General features: G+C 37.2%; 1 protein-coding gene across 1 annotated transcript in view; it reads left to right on the forward strand.

The window, feature by feature from the left end:
- Window positions 1–24,363, forward strand: part of KCNK2 (potassium two pore domain channel subfamily K member 2) — a 97,338-nt gene that overhangs the window by 61,126 nt on the left and 11,849 nt on the right. The window contains exons 4-6 of the mRNA XM_042821207.1: window positions 11,495–11,655; window positions 13,735–13,921; window positions 20,911–21,050. Coding sequence (XP_042677141.1) covers window positions 11,495–11,655; window positions 13,735–13,921; window positions 20,911–21,050 — 488 coding nt within the window. The remainder of the gene's footprint in view (window positions 1–11,494; window positions 11,656–13,734; window positions 13,922–20,910; window positions 21,051–24,363) is intronic.

Below are 24,363 nucleotides of genomic sequence, written 5' to 3' on the forward strand. Positions count from 1 at the left end.
GATGCATGTAGTGCTCCAGTATTTAGCTATGAAATAACATAAATTGCCAACAGTTCTATCTGTGACTTCCATTCATTGGTTTGTTATTCTTGCTATGTGAGTGGTGGCAGTATATTTTCTCTTATGCTTAGGATGCTGATTTCAGGAACGCAGGTGTGGAGAATCTGCAAGTCCCAAAGCTTCATCCTTTGGGTTGAAGCTGGTGTCTGCTTTCACACAAACAAAAGCTACTAATCTTGTGGTCTTTTTTGGGTGGAATGACTTCTCACTCTAATGCTTGGGATACAGTGGAGTTTTCATTATTGGCAATTTGAGAGTTCAAAACTGCTTTTGTGTGTCTGTGTTGATATGCAGGACGGTAAAATACCATTTATGTATGTGATCACTTAAAGAAGGGAATCACAAGGCATACACTAATGAATCCCACTGAGACTGGTGATTAAAAATAGATGTATCAAAATTTAGCTTTCATCTATTCTTGATCTATATGTATGTAAACATGAAGAATTCATTTGGTTGCTCTGAAGAGTCACAAAGCTATGCTGAAAAAACAAAGTGGCATTAAGCAGTTTGTCTTCTGTTCTTGTGTCTGTAGACAAAACTGTACGAAAAAAAAAATATATATATATATATCTCCCTACAAGTTCAGTGTTTCACAAGTGTTTCTGATCCCAGGAAAGATGTGTTGGTTAGAGCAAGACCATCTTTAGACTTTAGTTAATGATAATTAACTTTTTTGCAAGTAATTAGTTTGGTACAATTGAAGAATTATGGTGCTCACTTGAATGAATAGCGTGCAGTGGAATCAAGTAATTGTAGTAGAAACAAATGAGTTTAGGCTTTATGGGATTTTTTTTAGAAACTTTCACTTTTTTTCCCAGTTAGGTTCTGCTCTGCTTCCTTTAGAAAATGAGATCCTGCTTGCTAAAGCAACTGCAGTCACCTGTTTTATGAGTAGCAACCTTTTCAGTGGTGCTTCCTTATGAATTAAATAGGAGGCAATGTCATTTGCTTGCGTATTTGGAAACTGGCTATCTAATTTTCTTGTTCAAGCTGAATGAAAAGAAAGTACTGTGGTTCAGGAAAAGTGCGTTTTTTTATTTTTTGCACTGTTTTCCATTTGGTATTATATAGCTTTTGCAAATGTATTTATCAGCTGTACTGTTTGCCAATAAATTTGAAGACATTGCCATGCAATGTATTTCTCATTACAAACTCTTCAGCATTGGTAGTTTTGACTGTATACATGTGATTCTTCAGAATAATGTATTCCTAAATGAGTACAAAACCTTTTGGAAGAGATAGACAAAAATAAGTTGTAATATTCTTCTATTTAACCTTGAAGCCTAATGTCTGAATTTTCACATTGTCCCATCAGGATGGCATGTAGGATAAGCACAAATGCTTGTTCAGGATGGAAATGTTTGCAAACAATAGTTCATTAAATAATAATCACAGAATCACCCGGGTTGGAAGGGACCTCAAGGATCATGTAGTTCCAACCCCCCTGCCTAGCAGGGCCACCAAACACACACATTCCGATCAGGTTGCCCAGGACCCCGTCCAACCTGGCCTTGAACACATCCAAGGACGGGGCATCCACAACCTCCCTGGGCAGCCCGTTCCAGGGCCTAACCACTCTCCTTGTAAAGAACTTCCCCCTAACATCCAACCTAAATCTTCCCTCCTCCAACTTGGATCCATAAAATAATAAAATAATAAGGAAAACAAAAAAATATGTATGTAAATGCCTTATGTGTCTTAAAGATCCAGAGACTGTACATGAACATTGTTGCAGAATAATTCTGGGATGGGGAGTGAAGCAAAAAATGATCCACAAGAAACACATTCATTTTCTGAGAAATGTTATTTTATATATAAGAGGAGAAAATTTTAAGAGAGTGCTGCTTTATACAGGATTTTTTTCCCAAATATAATGAAGAAATTTAAATTCCATTTATATTTGCTATTTAGAACTGCAGTGACTAATAATGGAATTCTTAATAGCTAAAATATTGAAACATTTCCTTCAACTCAAGGTAAGTCTAAGCTACTATTTGCTAATCTCTGTTAGTAATGGATTAGTGAAACCTTCGGTGAAGGTAATTGTCACATTCTATTTTGCAGTGCTTTAATAACAATAGAAAATATCAATCTGTTACCTACAAAACAAAAGCAAAAAAACTATTAAATATTACTTCTCTTACCTCTACTTTACTTCTTAATTTTTAAGGCTTTATAAGGTCATAGGATGTACACCTAATGTAAACATCCTTTTTTCATACCAGGAGTAGAGCTGTTTGAAAGTCGTTAAGACTTATTGTCCTTAGATTGCATAGCTCTGTGCTTTTCATATCTCTATAGGCTTTTATAGGAAGAAACATGGTATCATTTTATTTAGGAAATGTTTTTCCTTGTTCAGTTTTGCCTTTGCTGAAAAGAGATGTTGCTTTTACAAGATCTACTGACACTTAAGAGGAGATGGGGGGGGGGGGGGGAGTGGAGAGAAGCAAATTGGTGCTTCTGTGTTCTAAAACTGGTGTATGAGTAAAAAGGTTTGTAAAGCAGGAACTAAATCATAAACAACCTCCTCCTTTTTTTAAACACCCTTTCACCCCCTTCAGTTTTTGAGTAGATTTAGCTGGTACAATTGTTCTAACTCATATGGTATTGCATCTGATTTCAGAAGATAATACACATCCCATAATGTAAGCAAAAGTCAATGGACTTTGTTTATTGAGCTGGAAGGCTTAGTCTAAACTAAACGTTCATAGGCTAGCCCAGGGTTCTGGAGGGAAGAGAAAAAGTAAAATAATAGTTGGGAAATATATTTACACATGGTTCATTTTTATGTGCATTTATTTTAATGTATTTTTCTCCATTTTGAACTGAAATGAAGGATTATATCAAATATGAGGCCTTTACCTGAAAGCAGTATTCTGCCTCCTGATGTGTTCTGTTCCATTTTGAATTCTTTCCCTGTGTAGGGTGAGTAGAGATCTCTGAAATATTGCCCTCATTTTCATATGGAAATGTCGTAACCTGTCATATGTATCTAAAAGCAAGGTATGAAGGAAAGCATTGCTCATGGTTTTTGTTACTGGCTGAAATTCCTGACTATTCTAAGTAATAATGGTGTCTGTCAAAGGCAAGCTTGGCATGGAAACCCCCAAAACCTTGCAGTGTACAATAGTGCAAACTTTGGAGTTTGTTTTGCATTGCATCACTTTTTTTTATCAGTTTACTTCGTATAAAACTGTCACTCTGAAATTATTTATCTGTTGGGGACTTACGGTTAGAAGCACAGACTCTTATCATGTATTTCTGTTTGTTCTTTTCTACGTTTCTCCATCTTTGCACTTCTTTTTTTTCCAAAGAATGATGTGAGACTCCCACTTTGTGAACTTAGCAAGTGGTTTGCCTGAAGATAGAGTTGTGCTGGGCATTGATAGGGTGCTGCTGAGCCACTGGATGCTCAGGTCCCTCCTGCTGGAGCATTTGCTACGGGGAAAAACACCTGTACTTACATAGCTTAAGGCTTCTAAAAACTGCACACTATGGAAGTAGAAAAATTAAGCTTTACTCCTCTGAAGGATTGTAAGTACTTTTGCAGTCTTGTTATTGCACTTTCTTCTTGTTATTGCACTTTCTTTAATTGTTAGGATAATGGCATTATCACAAAGTAGTTTTTTGATGTGCAGTATGTAGTTCTGGGCAACTAGAGAACCTGTGACAGAATGATTTCCAGTGCTGATTTCTGCAAGGTCATGATACTGCTGGAAATCTGGTAAGAATTTCATTTGATAAAGTATATGTGTTTTCCAAATTTGCAGATATAAGTGCTGGCAGCATGTGTATGCTTTCAGGCTTTTAAATGCTTATTGAATAGAGATAAGATTAAATGTATTATTAAAGATAAGCATATGCTGACTTTGCTGACTCAGGAATACAGCCCATAAATATCATGAAGTCAGTGGAAGTTACTGTTTTGTTTTCTAAACATTTTTTTTAATCTTGAAAATCCCTCCTTTCTGCTTGCTTTACTAAGCTTAAGCAATGGTGCAGTTGGATAAATATGTGCAGTGCAGGATGTTGCCCTTCATGGTGCTTCCCATCCACCCGTGTCTTCCAGCCTGCTCAGTCTCCTCCGGAATTTCTCTGCCTATTTGTGATTTGGGGCAAAGGATCTGGATATATGGGCTGTGTGTATGCAGATTATCAGAAAGCAGTAAATATAGAAGATGCCTCATCTTTCTTTTCTCTCAGAATTAAAGCTGCCAAGTATTTGTGTTTTTGAACACTGAACTGGTGAAACTCCTTTTAAGCTAAAAAGGGTGTCTGAAGAAAAGTGTAATGCTACAAAGACATTTGCAGCTTGTCTTATCTTTACTAGGTCAAATCATCACCCATTCATTGTGGCCAGCTGCATCAATTGAACAGGTTTGGAACTCAGAATTCGCTGATTGTAGGACTGAAATTTTTAGTTCATCTTGGAGTTTGATATCACTGAAATCAGAATATCTGTGCTGAAAACTGATGGCACAGAGCCAGTTTCACGGGAGAAATTGGATACTCTCATATTTGTGAATAGCAGTGCTCCTGGATAAAAGGGCGAGTGGTGGAGACTTTACATGTTTTAGCTCTTCATTTATTGCTGTTTGTTTGCTGTAGTCCTTAACTTGGTAAGGACTTGATAATGCATTTGCAGTGCTACATATCGTAAGCAACAAGGAAAGATATTGAAGAAGGTTATCTTAGACTTCCACTGCAGTCAGCACCAGAAACTTATTCTGTTTATAAGCTTTTGTCAGTATGTTTGAAGTTCACTATTTTTCATTGATCGCCTATGTCTGTGTATTATATTAATACATTGATGATGTTTATGTATTCGGAGAAGAATGAGTGTTATGAGTTACAACTCACAGAGGAAGAGAACTAAAAAAGGGATGGAAGTCCCACCACTGCCAAGAAGCACTTCGCCATGCAGAGTGACATGTGTGAATGAATGAGGTACACTGTACCAAGAGGGAGAGCTACCTGAAAGGATGTCTAAGCTTTTAAAGAATTTCCAACAATTGTTACTCAGTTTCTTCAGAAATTTTCTTAGCAACCATATGTGTTTACTGAGTATATCAGCAACTACTGCATTTGTACTGAGATGTTCCTTGCAAGGCTCCTTCGCCTCTAGCACAGCACTTCTTGATTTGAAGGAAGCTTACTTCCTGTGAATACCTATAGCCCGTTCTTTTAAAAAGTTGCTTTGATTTGATTATTGCTCCCAGGGAATGCAGATGAAAAGAAACCATTTAAAGGAGATTAGACTCTGTTTTGTCAATTTCTGAGTATTACACATTTTATTAACATCATTGTAGGTTTTCCTGTTATTATCCACAGTTGAAAAGGAGATGGTAATGGAGGTTTTTTTTAGGCTTGAACCAGAACACAAGAACCTTCTAAATGATATATTGACATTGTAGTGACACAATTATAGATTAATACTAAAAGCCAGAATATGTAGGTTGGAATCCAGATAATACCAAAGGGAGTGCTTTGCTGACCACTGATATTAAGTAAATAGCAGTACTGTGTGACAACATCTTTCCTGAGTCATTGACTGAAGCTATTAAGAGAAATGGCTTTTAAGAGCTATGGTGACTAGTACAGAAATTATGTCTAACTTGAGTAAGATGGATCTCCAGTTTCATAACTGACCACAGTTTGAAATGGATGTACTTGCACATCTGTTACTGCATCTGACCCTTCCATGTTGGGATTAGATCAATTACAGGCACAAAAAATTCTCTTGGTCATTATTCAGCCTTCAAATTATTTTGTACTGTACTCTTGAATATGTGTATATGTGCATGCACATAAGCCTGTGCAGGAAGGAAAGGCCATGGATGCAAGTATTCTCAACAGTTATCTCATTGGGTTTGAATAAATTAATTGAAGGTTCTCAAATCTTAGGTGTCAAACTTCAGCTAGTTCAGGGTCATTGTAAAGTCACTGTGTAGTCCTTGGCCAGAGACTCAGTGTAAGTTAGGGACCTAAGTGCTACAGTTCTGGACTTCCCTGTGCTTCACTTATGTGTTTATGAAAAGGGGAAATATCAATTTTTTTAACTATTTAATAATGTTGGGAGGATAAACACATGGAAGACCTGGAAACATCCTCATGCTGAACTTAAGAAGGTCATAAAGAAGGAGACACATTATCTGTAAATGTGTATGTATGTGTGTATGTGATTGTACACTCATAAAGCATATTTTGGAGGATAGGGCAGAGGTTGAAAGGAAAGAGTGTGGTTAGAAAGAGAATAGGTGATTAAAAAACAAATGCAGTAGTTACTATGTAGTGAACATGAAGGTGTAAGTTTTAAATTTTCAGCATTATCTGCAGGGATTTCCACAGAGTGGGTGGGTACATAGGTAAAATCTTCTTGTTTGGTCACGTCCAGATTAATATTTCTACTAAAAGAAATCACTGTCTGTGAATAAGTGTGCATCTTTGCCTGGGCACTGATGATGAGGCATATATTATAATCTCTTGAGTCTAAATGGCACTCCAGGAGGGGGAAAAACCATCTCAGCTAGTAGAAATTTGATGAGATATCTTTGGTGCAGATTCCATCAGATAGCTCCTGAGGGCCCAGAAAAAGCATATTTTGATCCCTTAAAATCAATGTGACATTCAGTATCAAAACACATGTTCTCCCTTTCCAAAGGGTAATCACTGTAATTGAGCTGCACAGTTAGGCTGGATGTGAACCTGCAGCAGTGTGGCCACCTGCTGCATGGCAGCCAAGTTGCTTGGATCTGACCACTTGGTTCTGTAGCAGGAGCTCAGCATCTCCTCTGTGCAATTCATTAGCAGGTGCCCTGCTTTGCCTAGGAATTATTAGTAAAAACACACAGGTTACTCCAAATGTAATGCCTCCTTCATATTTCTGTAGAAACTACAACAGATACTTCAAAGAACACAATAAAACTCTTTAATAGAGCAAGTTCTTGCCTACAAAGTGTTATTTCTAAAATTAGTCACCACTATTAGCTGATTGACACTGATGAGCCAATTGAGATACTCTGCATTTTGTGGTGTGACAGCTGTGTACAACCATCCAGAATATCTTGTCTTTCATGTCACAGTCCCCACTGCTGCAAGGCACTGCCTGCTGCCTTACTGTGCTCATTTCCACTGTTGGGCCACCATTAACATTCAGCAAGTGTTGATGACTGTCAATGGGTGTAGTTTTTTTTCCATGTGGAGGGATTCACTGATACAACTTGCTTCATCTGTATTCCATGTCAGGCACCGTTTTGTCAAACTATCCTGCCGCTGCCATCTGTCCCATGTCAACAACGTGTATTGGAACATTGTTGGGAAGGTTCAACTTCTCCTGCTATACCACCAAAATCCACCTCTGACTTAGTGGGTTGACATAATAAAATAGGAGGCATAACTTTCAGAGCCACCACTGTATATTCATCAGAAATCCATTCTTTTAACACTGCATTCTAAAAGTCTGAAGTCACAATGAACTATAGGGGAAAAAGAAAGTTCTCTACTTGAAACAGAAGATGTGCTTTTTAAATCAATTTGCAATCTTTCTTTTTTTAAGGTGTGAATGTGAAGATGTTCTTATTTCTAGACTTCAACAGAAGTGTGTCTTCTCAATTTTGAGAGAAACTATTGTGTCATCAGAAAAACTCTGGGATAGAAGTTTCAAGCACTTTCTGATTTTTCTCAAAACCTAAATGAATGAATTTATAGTTTGCATAATGCTACTAATTTCTACTTAATAGCTGATCTGTTCCCGATAGAAAAATTAGACACCTTCATTTTCAAATATATAAAAAGTGAGGAATGTTGTGGGGGGAGTAGGAAGAGTAATTCCTATCAAAGTCTCTTGGTTTGGTTGGTTGGCTTAGCATATACCTTTCCTTTGGGCTGTATAGCTGACTAAAGGATTTCCCAAAGCTATCTAAACTTGAGTCTTGGAGGTTGTAAGAGTTGTGGTGCTGAAACCATGGGGCATGTTATTTTGGTGAGTGGAGCAGTTACTCATATGGCCATTGTAAATGCATTATATTCTTTATTCTGCAGGCTTTTTTTAAAATGCATTTCTTGTCTACAACACTTGTCAGAGACAACATAATGCACAAATTCCATGCGTGTGAGGGGTGTGCTGGGCATTTAGGAGGATACGAAAGGGGTTTGGTGAGACTAGCAGGGTAGATCATGCTCCTGGTTATGGAAGTGTGTTGGGGAAGGACAGCATGAAGACAGCACTGATGTTACCTGGGGGAAGCTGACCCATTCTGCAAGGTGAAAATTGCTCTGCTCGCACAGGAGAGCTGCAGGGCCCATGGTTTCTTCTGGGCACCAGGCCTGGAGGGAAACTTTCCTTCAGTTTTACTCAGCAGCAGAATTCTGCTGCCTTTCCTAAGGAAGAAATGATACTTTTTTTTTTTTTTTTTTTTTTTTTTTGCAAAGCCCTCAGGAATTACAACTATAGTGTGAAATATAAATGTGCTTCCTTTCTCTTTAGATAAATGATAGATTTGGTTTCTGCTGGAGAAACCGGGAGAGTAGAATGTAAGGGCAATTTGGGTAACTCGAGAAGTAGGTTGTGGTGTGTGGCAGCAGGCTGTTACGAAACATGTTGCTCCAGGAAGTATGATGAACGTGTAATGGAAGCTCCTTGGTGTATCTGTTCGCTGAAGCGCGTCCTGTCATGACAGTACTGTAGCTTGTACAGTGTGCAGCAAGCAGCTGGGTGGAATGGGCTGTACCGCCTGTGGAGTGTTATTTTATCCAGTAATGTGTTAGTGAGGTTTGTTTTAAAGAAAAACTAATAATACAAGACTTTCTTAATGTTGTTAATGGAAGAAAAGTAACAGTTTGAAGGTACAGGTGGCCCAATCCTTACCTCAAGCAAAATATACCTGTGATTTAGAGCAAGAATACACAGAGCTGAATGTGAACTTCTTGTTCTCGTAGTGATTAGCAGTAGATGAGAATTATGCTGTAGCAGTAATCATCTATTGTAATAGCTTTGGGATGCACGGAAAGTGCCAGTTTGCTTTATGAAGTAAAGCGAGAAAAATTGCCTGCTTGACTTGTGGTTGATGGGGCTGGTATTTTGTCACCATTATGGTACCATTTTTGTGGAGCAAGTGAATAATAACGTTCTTAAGCCAAGAGAAGGGAGAGCTATTTCCAGATCCCCCAGTACAAGTTTTATAAATCTGGTGTATCCAGACTCTGGTTCTGAATCGCGTTAAGACTCTGCAGGAATTACGCTCTGGCAGCTATTCAAGCTCCTGTTGCTGCATAAACAGAGATATTTATGAAAACAGAATAGCTTGGATCTGTTTGTCCCTTTTGGTTGGTGATGAGCTAATTTTATTTTAAAACTCAGGGGTCTTTCCTGCTTGCTTCATGAAGGCACAGAGTGAACTCAATGGAGCTGAAATTTCCTGAATTATAATAATCAGTAATTTTAGCTCTGGCTCTGGTTTAGGGAAGAATACTAGGTTATCCTAAAGACATTCTGACTTTAGTCACCTGGACTGAGTCAGGTTCTTGTTTTGATATTACTGCAGGGAAAATTTATGAGTTCCAGGGCTTGTAGCCAATGATTCCTATTTCACATTGCTTTACATGGCTTAGTGGCGTGGTGGTGATGGGTTGACGATTGAATGATATGATCTTAATGGTCCTTACAACCTTTATGATTCCATGAGTGTATAATTTTGTCCTTTGTTTATTTTGGTAAAATATTAATAAAAATCCATTTCTCCCCACTTTTTTTAACCTAATTAAACTGTTGTCATTATAACATTGCATTTATTGTTATCACAATTAGCAGTCCTAAGCAGATACTAGGGCAAAATATCTGGGAGTAAAATGTATTCAAATCATGTTTTCTTTTTCCGTAACAAAATTGAGTGAGGGGCAGTTCTGTCTACTGTGTGCAGAAGAAGCTTTGACCCAGAGCTTTTCTTTAGCCCACCTATGTGAGAGCAGGAAAAAAAATTAAGGTATTGTAAATAAGTTTCCTGAAGGGAAATCCATTTTAAACTCGTGTGCTCAAAATAGTTAAATAAAAATTCTGAGAAATTAGATGTTCATTTGAATGTGCTTTGCATTATGGAAGCTTACAGTTGGTGTGCATCAATAGTATGCTATTTTAAATAGAAAACTGACATTGCAGGTTCTCAATAGAGCAGATAAAATCTGTAAAATCTGTCAGATTTTTCAAAGGAAAATTGGGTGTTCACTGAATGCTTTTAGTGTTTTTATGAAAAGTATATTTTATGCAAAATCTAATATTAAAGACAAAAACTGAGACATGGATGTCTCAATTATGTGCTAAAATATTTTGCTTTTTATCTTCTGTACGTTCTTTTCTACCAAAAAAAAAAAACAAAAAAAAAAAAAAAAAAAAAGTAATTCCTTTAAAAGCTTTTGCTTAATTTATCCATAGAAAATAATCCTTTTTTTCCCTTCATGAGTTTTCCCTCTGCCCTCCTTCACAGTACACACTGTTGTTCTGAACAGCGGAATAATTTCAAAACTCATGCTGTATTATTACTAATGCCTTACTGTTTCCTCAGTAAGGCATTAGTAAGGCATGAGTAGGAAAAAACACCTTTGAATTGAAAACAAAGATGATGCTCCTGAAACATTGCGACCTTGGACAAATCATTAAACCCCCAGTGTAGGGGGATACATTTGAGGGCATGCCACATGCCTGTGTTCATTGTATTTTGGGTTCCTCAATTTAAGTGGAACAGCAGCAATAGAGGCATCACAGGCATAGGAAGGGTGTAATTTTTACATGATCAATGAAGACAGAATCATTTCAGTTCTCAAATGGACAGGATCCTGGAAAAAACTGTTTATCTAAGTTCTGTTTGCAACTGTATCAACGCGAGGCTTTAATAATGGGAACTCAAAGCAATTTCATTTAATTTAGAGATTTCTACTTCATTCATCCAAATGGTTTCTTTCAGGCTGCTTCACTTTGAGAGAAGCATATTCTAAGGAAAACTGTATTTGTTTCAAAGCACTGCAGCCTTCAAATTACAAGCCCAGTTATGGGCATTTACATGATACAGAGGCTAAGGCACATCTTAACCAAATGATGTTAACTGTATCTAGTAGATGAGGGAAGTTGTAATTTATAAATATATGTGTATATATAATGTGTGTGTGTGTATATATGATTTATTTTTCTGTTGAGATTTTGTTTCTCTGTAGTATGTATAGAGTATTAAAAAAGTGAATTGTACAGCAGTTTAATTTTAGTTCAAAGAGAATTTAACAACATATTTTCATTTGATTTTTTTTTTTTCCACAATGTCTTCTGTGTTATGTGGTTAACCTAGTAGGACTTGTTTGCAACTGTTCTGTTCCTGTAGTCCTTTACAAATGTGCAATGTAATACGTGTAACTTCTTTTTAAACATCTCAAGTTGTTTGTAATTTAGGCTTTGGAAACATCTCCCCACGCACACAAGGTGGAAAGATATTCTGTATCATCTATGCCTTACTGGGAATTCCCCTGTTTGGTTTTCTCTTGGCTGGTGTTGGAGATCAACTAGGGACAATCTTTGGAAAAGGAATTGCCAAAGTAGAAGATACCTTTGTTGTGAGTATGCTGGCAGATTGTTCTAAATTTCACATGTGTAATGAACAGGGTACAGCCCATCCTTGTAACCAGATGTCTAGAAAAGGTAGGGAGAACATTGCAAACTCTGAACATGTTGAAGACTGTTTATTGAGAGTTGGATATGGTTCAACATTTCCTATGACAGTGATGATTAGGAGGAGCAAAACATTTTATTTTTGTTTTGCCCTTAAAATGCTCCTACCTTGCTATGATGTTTACCTTTAAATGTATTGCAGTACGTGGTAGGAAATCACTGGCATGGGGAAAAGAGGGGTTGAGCTGTAGTGTTGGCTTCTGGCAATTACTGTTCCTTTGCACTGTTTCACAAAGATCTCTGGTGTCTGAGTTTAAAACTGCAGTTCTCAAAATCAGATGGCATCATAGGAAGAGAAATGCTCACAGTCTGTAGACACGAATATTTCCAGATTTACTGGTCTGTAACTGCTTAATGCTTTGCGTGTTCAGGGTAGCAGGATGGCCTAAATGGTACAGAGCCTGCTGTCACTTGCCTGACATTGGACTTAAGATATGTGCAGCTTCAGATAAACTTAGCAAAGCATGAAGGTTCATGTCCTTCATTTTGTCGGGCCTGTGAATCTTTAGTTACTCCATGCAAAGTGGCACAGCCTAAGTGGAGGAAGAGACACAACAGACATGAATATATTGATAATGTTAAGCTGTAGCCTTAAGAACCAAGTACCTAAAATTATAGCAAAGGAAGTTCATTTCATACACAGTAGTTTGAAAGACAGTGTTAAGAAAAAGCACATTTTTTTTTTAATTTGAAGTCATCAGTTCAAACCCCAATAAGTTACTGATGAATAGCAGCAATTTTGATTGAGATTTGGCTAAAAAGGGTAAGAACGTTCCAGGAGCACACTTTGTTTTTATCCTTTTCACTTTTTTATTATAATGGAATTTCAGTTTTTAAAAGTACAAAATCTGTCAGACCAATTTGTTTGGTCTCTTAGACTCTTGCTCACAGGGATAATGGATTTCCTTTTTTCTTTTTTTTTCCCTTCCCTGTAATATCAATATGCATACAGCAAGAATGCAGCAACTTGTCATCAGCCCTTCTGTTTCTGTGTGAGCATTTGTGGAACCCACCTGGCACAAGTTCTGGGATATTCCAAAATTGCCAACCATTGTTCCAAATGCATCAAAGCTGACAGTCAGCTCTGCACACAGTTCCCTTGTCATAATCCGCCAGTTTGTGTGGATGAGCTGATTGGGATGCTTTTCATTTCATGGCATCGTAGTAATTTGTGGTTATCTGGAACATGGCTTGTCTTTCACGTTGCTGTCACCACTGCTGAAATGCACCACCCACTACCTAACTGTGCTCACATCCACTCTTGGGTCTCCATAACTGTTCAGCAAGTGTTGGTGAATGTCCCTGGGTGCCATATTTTTTTTTCACACGGAGGAATTCAGTGACAAACTTTTGCTTCACACACACTTCCACATCAGAAGTCATTCTGTCAGAAGTCTCCTCTGGTGCTGGCTGTCCCACAGCAACAGAATGTAACGGAATATTGTCTGGAAGGTTTGTTCTCTACTGCCATAATGTATCAGAGGTGGACATCAGAGACATAGGGCCATGATTTCATGGGAGGCATTGCTATTGGAGCAGCTCTCATATTTGATTAAAGAGAGAAATACTGTTAAAATCACTATTTTTAGTCAGATATTTATGAATGAAAAAAGCAGACATCTCAAGTGCAAACACTACTTGAAGCTCACTCAAATACTTAGCCCTCATTCAAAGCTAGAGTGATCAGCTGTTAACATCAATGCGTGTTACACATGCCACCCACCCAGACCACAAAGCCATTCACAATGAAGAGTAAAGACCTACTCTGCATTTCCCGCTTCAGAATGTTTTCTAGGATAGTCATGTTTGCTTTGAAAACACTTTCAAATTAAAACCATGCTTTATTTTTTTTTTTCCTGTTTGAGAACTATAATGTGCTCACATTGGGTAATAGGTGCTTATGTATGGCAGCACAGTTTTATTAACAACAGTTTCTTCTTTTTCCCCTTCTCTTTCTTCCATAGAAATGGAACGTGAGTCAGACAAAGATTCGCATTATTTCAACAATAATATTCATACTCTTTGGCTGTGTGCTGTTTGTTGCTCTTCCTGCAGTTATATTCAAGCACATAGAAGGCTGGAGCACACTAGATGCAATTTACTTTGTTGTTATCACTTTAACTACCATTGGATTCGGTGACTATGTTGCAGGTAATTTTTTCTCGTAACTTTATAGTATTTTGCACAATTATATATGTTTTGCTTTTATGTTATTTGTGGGTTTGGGGTATAGACACAACTCTGGGGGGGGGGGGGGATTGGGGAGGGGGTGTTTTACAGGCAGGAGGTGGGACTGTCTCTCTCTATGCATCTTAATTCTTTTTCTCTACTATATTGTCAAAAAGATGCTTTACCTAATCCTAGATTATCTTTGTAGTCACAGACTGTGAGGTATACAAGAATTATGGTGTTTTAGTCTGCTGAACGTTTTTACTTTAACAGGAGTACACTGCTGTGTCACATTGTTTTGTTATACAACACAGTTTTTGTGAGCATCTTTGGCTTTCAACAGATTTTTCCAGATTTCTGCTTATATCACTGAATTTCTCTGTTACTGTTGTACCTTTCTGTGCTTTGTTTGCTATGTATTTGTCTTTTTATATGTATTTTATAATATAAGAAGAAGGCTTAGCATATCCCATAAATGACACGACCAACACTTGAGAGGTGCCTCTCTCCCAGTTCTGGTGCCTTTGTGTCAGGCAGATGTAATAGAAATGAGCTTACTCCAGCTGATATCAGCAGTGGGATGAGGAGAGAAGTGTAGGGCTGATGTTAGTGAGCTGTTTTGCTGGAGGAAAGCACAGATGTCAGACATTCACATGATGTGAGCATCTTCCATGTCCCATCTGGAGTTACTGCCATTGCATGAGTCCAAGTGCACCCAGCGTTTGAGTCTTAGGCCCAGTATCTCCTAGTAACTATTTTTGTGATTCTTCTATATTTCTTTTGAATGTCTCTGACTTTTTTTTCTCTCTTTCCTCGTATTGTTTTTCTTACTTTGATTTTGTCTTCAGGAGTTTGTGGTTTGGAACAAATTCTGACTTACACCAAATCAAAAATGTATGCTGTTTCGAAGCAGAGTCTGGGTGCTCTAAATTTTCTCTCCTGTGGGGCATGTGTATGGCAGGGGATAAAAATAATTGTGTATGAAGACCTAGTGATATTTACTGTAATACATTATGTGAAATAGCCCATTTGTCTCTAGCTGGAACATTGAGTACATTCATCGTTACTCTCATTATAAAATTTCCACAGATTTCTATTTGTAGACCACTTGATATCATAATTTGTTTCTACGTTGTTTTTTGTTTTTTGTTTTAATTTTTACCAGGAAACACATTATCTTTCTATTGAATGCCCTTGAATTATGTTGTTCTATACCTCATGGCCTTTCATAGTCTTTAAGCATATTTTTAGTTCTGAAATTCTGCTGTAATGGTGCTATCAAAATGCTGTGAATGTTTTCTATTTCCTTTTAGAGCAATTTGCACAAGATCTGTACTAAAATGTTATTGACTTAGAGATTCAGAGTGTAGGAATTGGATTTGTACTTGTAATGAAGATGCTAAAGAGAACAGATTGAGACCACGTCTATCATTATGTGAGGCTAACATGGCCAATGGATTGTATTTTGTCAGAGACAAAGTTGACAATAAGTTCATTGACTTTCATCTTCTTTGTGTGGACTAATGTGCATTCTTATCACCAGAGTACAAGACTGATTTGTGCACTTGACAGGTTGGAGGGAAGGGATACCATCCAGAGAGGCTTGTGCAGATTTGAGAAATGGGCCTGTGTGAACCTCATGAAATTCAAGGCCAAGTCCTGCTCCTCAGCTAGGGCAATTCCAAGCACAAATACAGGCTGGGCAGAGAATAGATTGAGAGCAGCAACCCTGTGGAGAAGGATTTGGGGCTGTTGCTTGAGGAGAAGCTTGATGTGAGCAGACAGCAAGCATTTCCAGGTTGGAAAGCCAAAAGTCTCCTGGGCAACATGAAACACGGTGTGACCTGTAAGCCAAAGGAGGTGTTTGTCCCCTTCTGCTCTGTCCACACAAAGCCCCACCTGCAGTGCTGTGTTCAGCATTGAGGCCTCCAGCTTTTTTAAAAGGATTCTGCAAGTACTCAATAAAGCTGGTAATATTTACCTGAATAACTAGGTTTCCTTATTAATTTTGAGAAAGCATCCAGAATCTTTTGCAAGTTAACAAATTAGTAAGCAGACTTTATGATTACTGACCTGCTTTTTTTCTTTTAGAGAAGTCGTAACTACCTCACAGACACTAAATGTCACTTGTTTTGTTACAGACTTCATCCAGAACTCTATCACTTAAAAACATTTAGAAAAGCTGAGTGCCTTAAACAGAGATTAAGCAAGTGTATAGAGTTACCCATGTAATGGGGTAAAAGGCTGTAGGGTAGAACGTAAGTATTTCATCTGACAGAAGCATCTGAATTCATTGTGGCTCTAGCATATGACATTTTTTGGTTTTGGTTATTGGTGGTGGGTCATGAAGCAGGAAGAATTCCACATCGGTCCACTTCTCAGTGCCTAGGTGGCAGTGCAACTGAAAAAAAAAAAAAGAAAGTCTCAAGCTGGCATTAATTTAGTTCTTTTTATGATTTTTTTGGCTGAGAAGGCATGTTTCTTCAATAATATTTGAGGTGTAAATTGCCGTTTTCTACTTAGAATGACAGTCAAAACAAGAACAGAGTGGTAGGCAGTGGCACTTCAATTTGTGATTATAATGGAGTGGACTTCTAGGAAAAAATAAAGCATTTGGCAATTCTTGTAGCATATTGGAGCTCCGTGGGATATTTCATAACTGTTAACTTCATAAAGTTCCCTCAAACAAAACAAAATTCCAAACGATGTAAAAACTTCAAAATATTTTGGTAATTATCATATTATCTTTCTGGGAACCATCATCCCAGAGGAAAAGCCATGTTTTCAAGACCTACATAGGAATGTTTTGGTGGTTATAGCCTGTACTGGGGTTAAGAGATTTCTTCCAGTATCTGTCACTTTTCACTAGCATGAAGTGAGCTGCTGCCTGCCTGGCACCACTAGATTTGAAGCCTTGGAGAACTTTTTTTTTTTTTTTTTTCCCACCAGCAGAACTCTTAAGGCAGACATAAAAGGCTGATAATTCAAGGTACAGGAAAAGAAGGGAAAAGGCAAACAGGTTTTGTATTCAAAGTTCAAGAAAATACATGGACATTATTCCAAAAAACAAGCTTAATATTTTTCTGTTTTTTTAAACTGGATACTTTTTTTTTTTTTTTTTTTTTTTTTTTTTTTTGGTTGATGGGGTTGATTCTTTGGCATGGGAGCTGAATTTTTAACTTTTTTTTTAATTCCTGTATTTTCTCATTATTATTATTCAGGCTTTTTTTGTAATTGAAGAAAGTTTACCATTCTACTTTCTCTCTCTCTCTCTCTCTCTCTCACACACACACACACACACACACACACACACACAAAACTGTTCTAAAGGAACAGCCAGGATTCTCTCTTGAAAATCATGTCACACTAATTCAAACACCTCTTGTTTTAAAGCAAAAAAACCGCTTTAATAGTACAGAAATATCAAACTTATTATTAATGTTCTGTAAAAGAGGAAAGTAAGAGTTTTTCATGTCATGTTGGTTTGTTTTTTTTTAGTGTAAGGAAGCTGCTAACCGGAGTTAGCAATAAAGTCAAAATATGTACAGCATGACAATATAATGTTTGTATGTGCAGTTAAATCCTTTAACTGGAGTTCAAATTGAAAATTATTGCATATACTTCTAAAAGAGAGAGTCTAGCAGCTATCAAATACAAAGTAGATTAGATGCCTAAAAGTTGACTGAATTGTGTGGAGGTCAGAAATTATTAATAACATATGAGTAGCGTGTTTCACAGTGAAGCATAATGATATTTCATAAGGTTAAGCAGCAAATTAGTGCAATTAAAGTGAGTCTCTGCTTTAAGAATGTCTTCTGAAGTGTTCTTTTTCCTTTGATCTGTGATTTTGAGAATATTGCTTTTTCACTGTTTTGGGTTGTAACTGAATTATGCGTGTTGCCATTTTAATATGTTTATCTGGGTCTGCTCAGCTGGAGATACAGTTTACCCAGACCACTGATAGATTTAATGTCACCAAAGTGGAACACTTCACCTACTTGTCAAAGCAACCCAGAGACTGTGCTCGCTCCTGCTGGCATTGTGTCTTTTTGGCATTTAGAAGTGCTCTGTCACCTCAGCATTTCACATCTGTAATAGGGGCTGTCTGTGTGAACCATGCAGACTACTTTAAGCTTGAGTCAGTATGCAGTATTTCTCTTGATTTCTGGGTAGGACAGCATGGAATGGGTGTTTTATAGTGCTCTTATCCTGAAGCGTCTCTCCATTTTCTACTATTATATTTGTTCACAAATGTAGATACTGCCCAAAAGCAGTGATGTGAATAAGTGGTGAGGAGTATTCCTCTCTGGTAAGAGAGGGTTTATAAAAGTCTGTTAAAGAGATGTGACCAAATTTTTAATTGCAACTCTATGCATTCCATTTGAAAACTTGCAGCTAATGTATTCGACTGAAAATGGAGTTGCAAGTCAACCAAAAATACTGATGATTTTTTAGTCAATCTTAACCCTATTCTCAAATTCCTTTATCAAAATGGAAAGCACAGCTTCGTATTTCCCTGTGTTCACAGGGCTGTGTTTAACCAGTGTAGCGAAATGCATGACTTTATTTGCTGTAACTTGAGTTAGCACTGCACTGTGCACAGGGCACTGATTTCAGCCCAGGAGGTGCTGATCAAACACCAGTACTTGGTTGTTATGAAGTGACAGTTGCACATTGGGGCTGAGCCAGGCTGCTCAGCAGAAGAGCCACTGCCGTCATGGTGTGGGGCAGGGAGTGGCCACACTGTGAGCTGGGCTGGGCCACAGGCAGCCTGCGAGTTGGGCATGCTTGATTTCAGATGTGTTTGAAGTGAATTTCATCTCTGTGCCCGCAATTTGTACTATTGACATGAAGTAATAATGACTTTTACTGGTCTGGAGAGCCAAGTTTGGAGTGAACCAGAAGTTTTCTACTAATATGAAATTACAATACTCTGTACCAATAGCTTTTTATGTTCTCTACTTACAGTTTTGAAGGAAAAATGGGAACTAAAAACACTTCACAGAAATAATTTTGGTTAGTTAGCTTTAAAAAGAATAGGGAAAAGAATGGCATCAATAAAGGAAAGTTTACTTTATATAATTGTTTTTCATATGTATAGAGAAAGAGTTATCTCAGGGCAAATATCTTTAAATATGTTTTTTTTCTCCATGGTCTTTCATGAAATTGATACCTCCCCAAGGACTCCTTAAAATTCATGAACTAAACAACTGATAAGCTGTTCTAGAGTGTTTTGACTACCCCTTGCAAAAGTTGGAAAGATTAACTCCTTTAGGCATGGCTAGATGGAGCCATCTCCTGGTCAGAAAGCAAAGAAAGATATTGAGTATCAAGATGTCTTACCTCCTGACCTGGTAATTAACCTTGCTATAAATAAATTGGATTGACATGGTGAAGGAAATGCTGCCTGCAGACCGATATATTTGATCTCTAGCTTCCATTTATAAACTTTATACTCTAGAAGTAATTTGTATTCGTATTGTACTTCCTTGTGCGCTATATAAGTAGATGAAGAATGTGAACTAAGGAGTGAGGTTCATGGATGGCTCCTGATAGAGTTCTGATGCATCATGGTAATCAACAGCTTTTTGAATGGCAGCAGGGGAAAGACACGGGTAAATCCTGTTTTGCTGGGTTGGTATGAAGTAGCTGTTAACAAATTGCTTTATCTGGTATTTGGTTGCCTTGAAGTGTGGTGAACTCAAACTTTTGCAGGTAGGCTGTCTTCTGTTTCAGACTGTCCTGTAACTGTGCAGATGTTAAGTACCCATATTTATTTATTTATTTATTTATTGCATTATGGGTTTATCTCTTAGGCAGTTAAACTACTACTGCTTAACAGTTTTTATTGATGAAAAGACTCGATATGAGAAAAGCAATTTCTGTCTATGAGGGCTTTCTCACAAAGATAATAATCAGTAAAATTTGCTTGTAACCTGTGTGATGATTAGATAACAATAGCAGGGAAAACTCTTATTTGTCATGAAAGGGGGGTAAAGAGCATTTTCCTTTGGCCTTTTCAGTGAGCAGAAATATAAATCGAACTTCTCTTTGCCGCAGCCCAAATGAAGGGTATGATTTTATTTGACGGGGTATAGCTGACTTGCAAGCTTAAGGCTTGTTTTATTGTACTGTGGGATGTGAAATACGAGTTAGTTTGTGTTGTCTGAGAGCCCTGGATGAACATAACCTTTTTTTTTTTTTTTTTGTTCTTTGTGGGAAATTATGCATCTGTTCTTTATAGCTGTGTTGGACATAAAAGTTCCATTACAGCATCTCTGAAATTTATTTCCCCCCTTTTTTTTCTTTTTTCACTTCAACACTTGGAAGAAAGAAAGAGTCTGGTTCTTGAGGCAGTGGGATTCAAAAGAGCTGCCTTCAGCTGCCAACTGTATTATCTCCATTTTCTTGAGTTCAACTCAAGTCCCTGTAGACTGATTTCTTCTACTGTAAAATGGAGATGGCAGTGTCTGACTGCCCAACAGGGGCACTTCTCAATGCTGGTACTATTCTTTACGAGAGTTAAAGGACTCATGTAATGGAGATGTGTTTCTAAGTCCTAGCAAGTCAGATTTCTCAATGTTTGAATGTATTATGTATTGCAGAACAACACTTCAAATTTAGTACAGCATGCATGTTTGAAGAAGGTGGGAAGTTCTTTCATTCAGGCTATCCACAGTAACCTCTAACTTAAATAATATCTCAGAAACTGAATCAATTTCTCAGCGTTCATTTTCATTATTTGAAAGATTAGGAACCATCGTGTACAATTTGCATACTACTGCTGATCTCAAAACTTTTTCAGCAACGGGGGAATTTAGACTGTGATGTCTTAACAATGACATATTTTGCTATAAATTTTTGCAGTAGTAAGAAAGTGGAAGAAATAGGACTTCTGGAAAAGAATTTTAAAATAGTTTTGCACCTATAACAACTAAATGTGCTTTATTTTTAACTTCATTTTTTTTCAGGAGGATCAGATATTGAGTACCTAGATTTTTATAAGCCAGTGGTGTGGTTCTGGATCCTTGTTGGGCTTGCTTACTTTGCAGCTGTTCTCAGCATGATTGGAGACTGGCTAAGAGTCATATCAAAAAAGACAAAAGAAGAGGTAAGAATATTTCCAGAATGTTGCTTTATAAAACTTTGTTTATAAGTCAGGTGAATGTATAACCCCTTTTGCTCTTACGGAATGGGAAAAAAACTGTTTCTGTGCTAAGTATATGCCATAGCACAAATTGAATCTTTACTTTAGCCTAGTCAGACATCCTGTGACGTGTTTTTTTTTTTTGTATGACTGCATATGAATTTAGGTAAACTGTCTTAAATTAAATGTGTATGCACACTTGTACCTGACTTACGGAAGATTTTCTAAAAGAATTATTCTAAATGGGAGAATGAAGTCCTTAATTTCTGAGACAAAAATTATTCTGCTTTGATTGTTTCTCTATGAGCACAGAAAGAAAAATAAAAAAGCTCTAGAAATTTATGTACAATATACCTTTCACCATCTTATAGCGCTAAGAGAATAAGTCTTTCATATCTTGTCAGGTATTAAAATGCATTACTTAAATGTGCCTGGGTGTATTTTACTAGATTATTTTCAGCTGCATGCATAGCTATTTGTAGTAAGGTGTGTTGTTTTCAGTTAAAATATACTTCTGTATATTCTGTATATTGTAAATGTGTATTCATCATATATAATATTTTACTTTAAATGTTGTCACTTAAGAAAACGTTCTGACTTCTTAAAATGTTAAAGGATAAGTAAAATTTCCTTTGGTTACAGCTGGCACAGTTTGAGCTTCATTAGAAGCTTTACAAATAATTTTTGTTTTAAGCAATATATCATTTCCCTCTGCTTCAACTTCAGTTCCTCTGCACATATCAATTCATTTGTGTTAATCAAATATAAAGAATCTTTGTTGCTACTGTTGAATGAATGTGCTGGTTACTGTGCCTGCTACTTATATTTCTTTAAATTGTCTTCCTAGCTGTAGGGTGCATCATCAATGCTTAGTTGTAAACTTGACAAACTGTGAGTTCCAAAGACCTTACTGTAAAGAGTAGTTTATGCCTATACATCTTCACCTGTTACAGGCTCCTTGGCCCCTCAGGGTCCCTGCCTCCTCCTAAGTATAGGGGAGCAGTGATGGTGGCAGTAGGCAGGATTAGTAAACCCATTTTGTGAGGTCTGTAGGGAGAAGCATGCTCTTTGCTATGCTGCTAGTTCTTACAGCTAGTGAGAGTGATGCAGCAGGCATGTTTTAAGCATGTTTTTACTGAGAATTTCATAAATGCTTATTCCCATAAAAGAATAAGCAGCTAAATAATGAGAGGAAGTAGCTCTGAAGCAGAGCGCAATGTTTATTTGATCCATTTTATTTAATGAGTATTGGAACTGATCTTTTGCTCTGCAAATTTCAAAGGATATTTATAGTTCACACAAGTAACTTTACTAATGACATTCACAAATATGAAGCAGCAGTTATAATGTGTTTTTATTTGCAAATTCAACAATATCCAGGTTCACAATCTTGAATTCTGGATAAACACAGTGGGCAACTTTACCATCCAGCCTGTATTATTTCCACTGTCTGCAGGGAAACCAACAGATCACGTCAAACGTGATTAGCTGGCATTGTTGAAATTTATTGTTTTGCACTTAAGAAATAAGACCACCTAGCCCATGCTTTCCTCTGCATGGGGAAGGAGTTGGATAAGTACACGTGGTATTTCCCTAGTGCACTCTCTTGGAGTTTAACAGTTCTTAGCTTGGAGCATTTCCTAAGCTGCATTTATTTCCTAGGTTCTTGGAGGGAAAAATGGCATTATGACTAATGCACTATAACTTGGGACTATGAAAAATACCCTGCTTAGGCTTGGTTCTGTTGCCCTTCTTCATACACTAGTGGAACAGTCTAGTTCTTCACAATACTTTCTAAAATTAATTTGGTCTTTAATCTTTCTTTTCTTAAGCTGTTCAATCAGACAGAAAGATATCTGGATAAGATGCTATCTTGACTACATAATTGTACATAGCACTGAGGATCTTAATCTTATTTAGAATCTCTCGTTATCCATGTTATTACAATGACAATATATTACCAAAGTGTCGATTTTATAATGTCTTGGGTTTTTTTAATACTGTAGATATTTCAACATAGGCTCATTTTGGATAAGCTTTAAAGAAATGTGAATTTAATAGAGTCATGGGCCTCTTTAGCATATAAAATATATAATACTATTTATATGAAGCAATACTCCATTTGCCAGGTTATGCAGCACAGTGCTATGCCAAACTTTCCTCAGGCATCAGGAATGTATCTCCCGTTTCCTCTTTCCACTCTTTCTCACCTTTGTAGCCTAAACAAACATATTCATTTTGTCTACAGAAAGGAAAGCCTCATTCTTCAAATATAACCAAATTCTCTTGGCTGATGCAGGTATTCAGGACTTTGCTGTAAACAAGTGTCTCGTGTGTTTTAGGTTAGATTAAAGGCAGACATAACATAATTGGTACCATTTGTTCAATTAATCATATCCCTCATGTTCAGAAGTGTTCCCCTGCTTTTTAACCCATTGCTTAAATGTGTCTGAGAAAATCTGTAGCAGAAAGAAAATATTCTGGCAATAGATGCTACAGTATCAGAAATGACTGAGACTGATTTGAGAAAACTGGCAAAGCATAACCTTTGTGCTAGTTAGAAAATAAGAGAAATTACTTCTGGATTCTGTGCTGATTTTGTAGAAGGGAATTTAGGTACAAGTATCCCGCATTCTGCTGACAGATTAACTGTCTGATTAACAGAAGCATTGTGTTAGCTTTACAAGTAGCATTTTATGATTTAAAAACTGCTGCTCAGCTCATCTTTGTTATCTGTCAAGGAAAATTCAAGTGAAGAAGCCAAGGCAGTTCAGTGGAAATTTAGTCTTCTCTGTGCCAGCAGAAGTCAGAGGAGACTAAATTTCATGTATTGCCTGTTTTTTCAGTTAAGCTTAAATTTATGATGGTCTGTTCCAGATGCTGTGGATGCAGATTACAGCAGAACTTATCTGTGGTTCTGATAGTAGAAGTGCAGTGGAAAATCCTAGTCATAAGCATGCCTTTATACTTTTCTTTTTTTGAGGTAACTTTCTATCATTGGGGAAAAATAGCTCGTTATAACCAGAAGAAGCCTTTATCTGTAAAAATGAAGTTATACACTGAAATCTACTGAGAGATAGAAGCTGAGGTAAAATCTACAAGATCATAGTGAATGAATTTTTAGAACTAAAACAGTTAAACACCTGACTGTGGAAGTTGTCTTCAGTCAAGAGACTTTTACTTGCTGTGGGTATCAACGTCCACAAGAAAAAAGGTTTTATGTAGGACTTGTGGGATTTGTGTTGTAGGTTTCATGCAAAACAAACAAACAAACCCG

Source organism: Centrocercus urophasianus, unplaced genomic scaffold (genome assembly GCF_019232065.1).
Source record: "Centrocercus urophasianus isolate 14NV4802_14NV808 unplaced genomic scaffold, USGS_Curo_1.0 seq_10, whole genome shotgun sequence".
Lineage (NCBI taxonomy): Eukaryota > Metazoa > Chordata > Aves > Galliformes > Phasianidae > Centrocercus > Centrocercus urophasianus.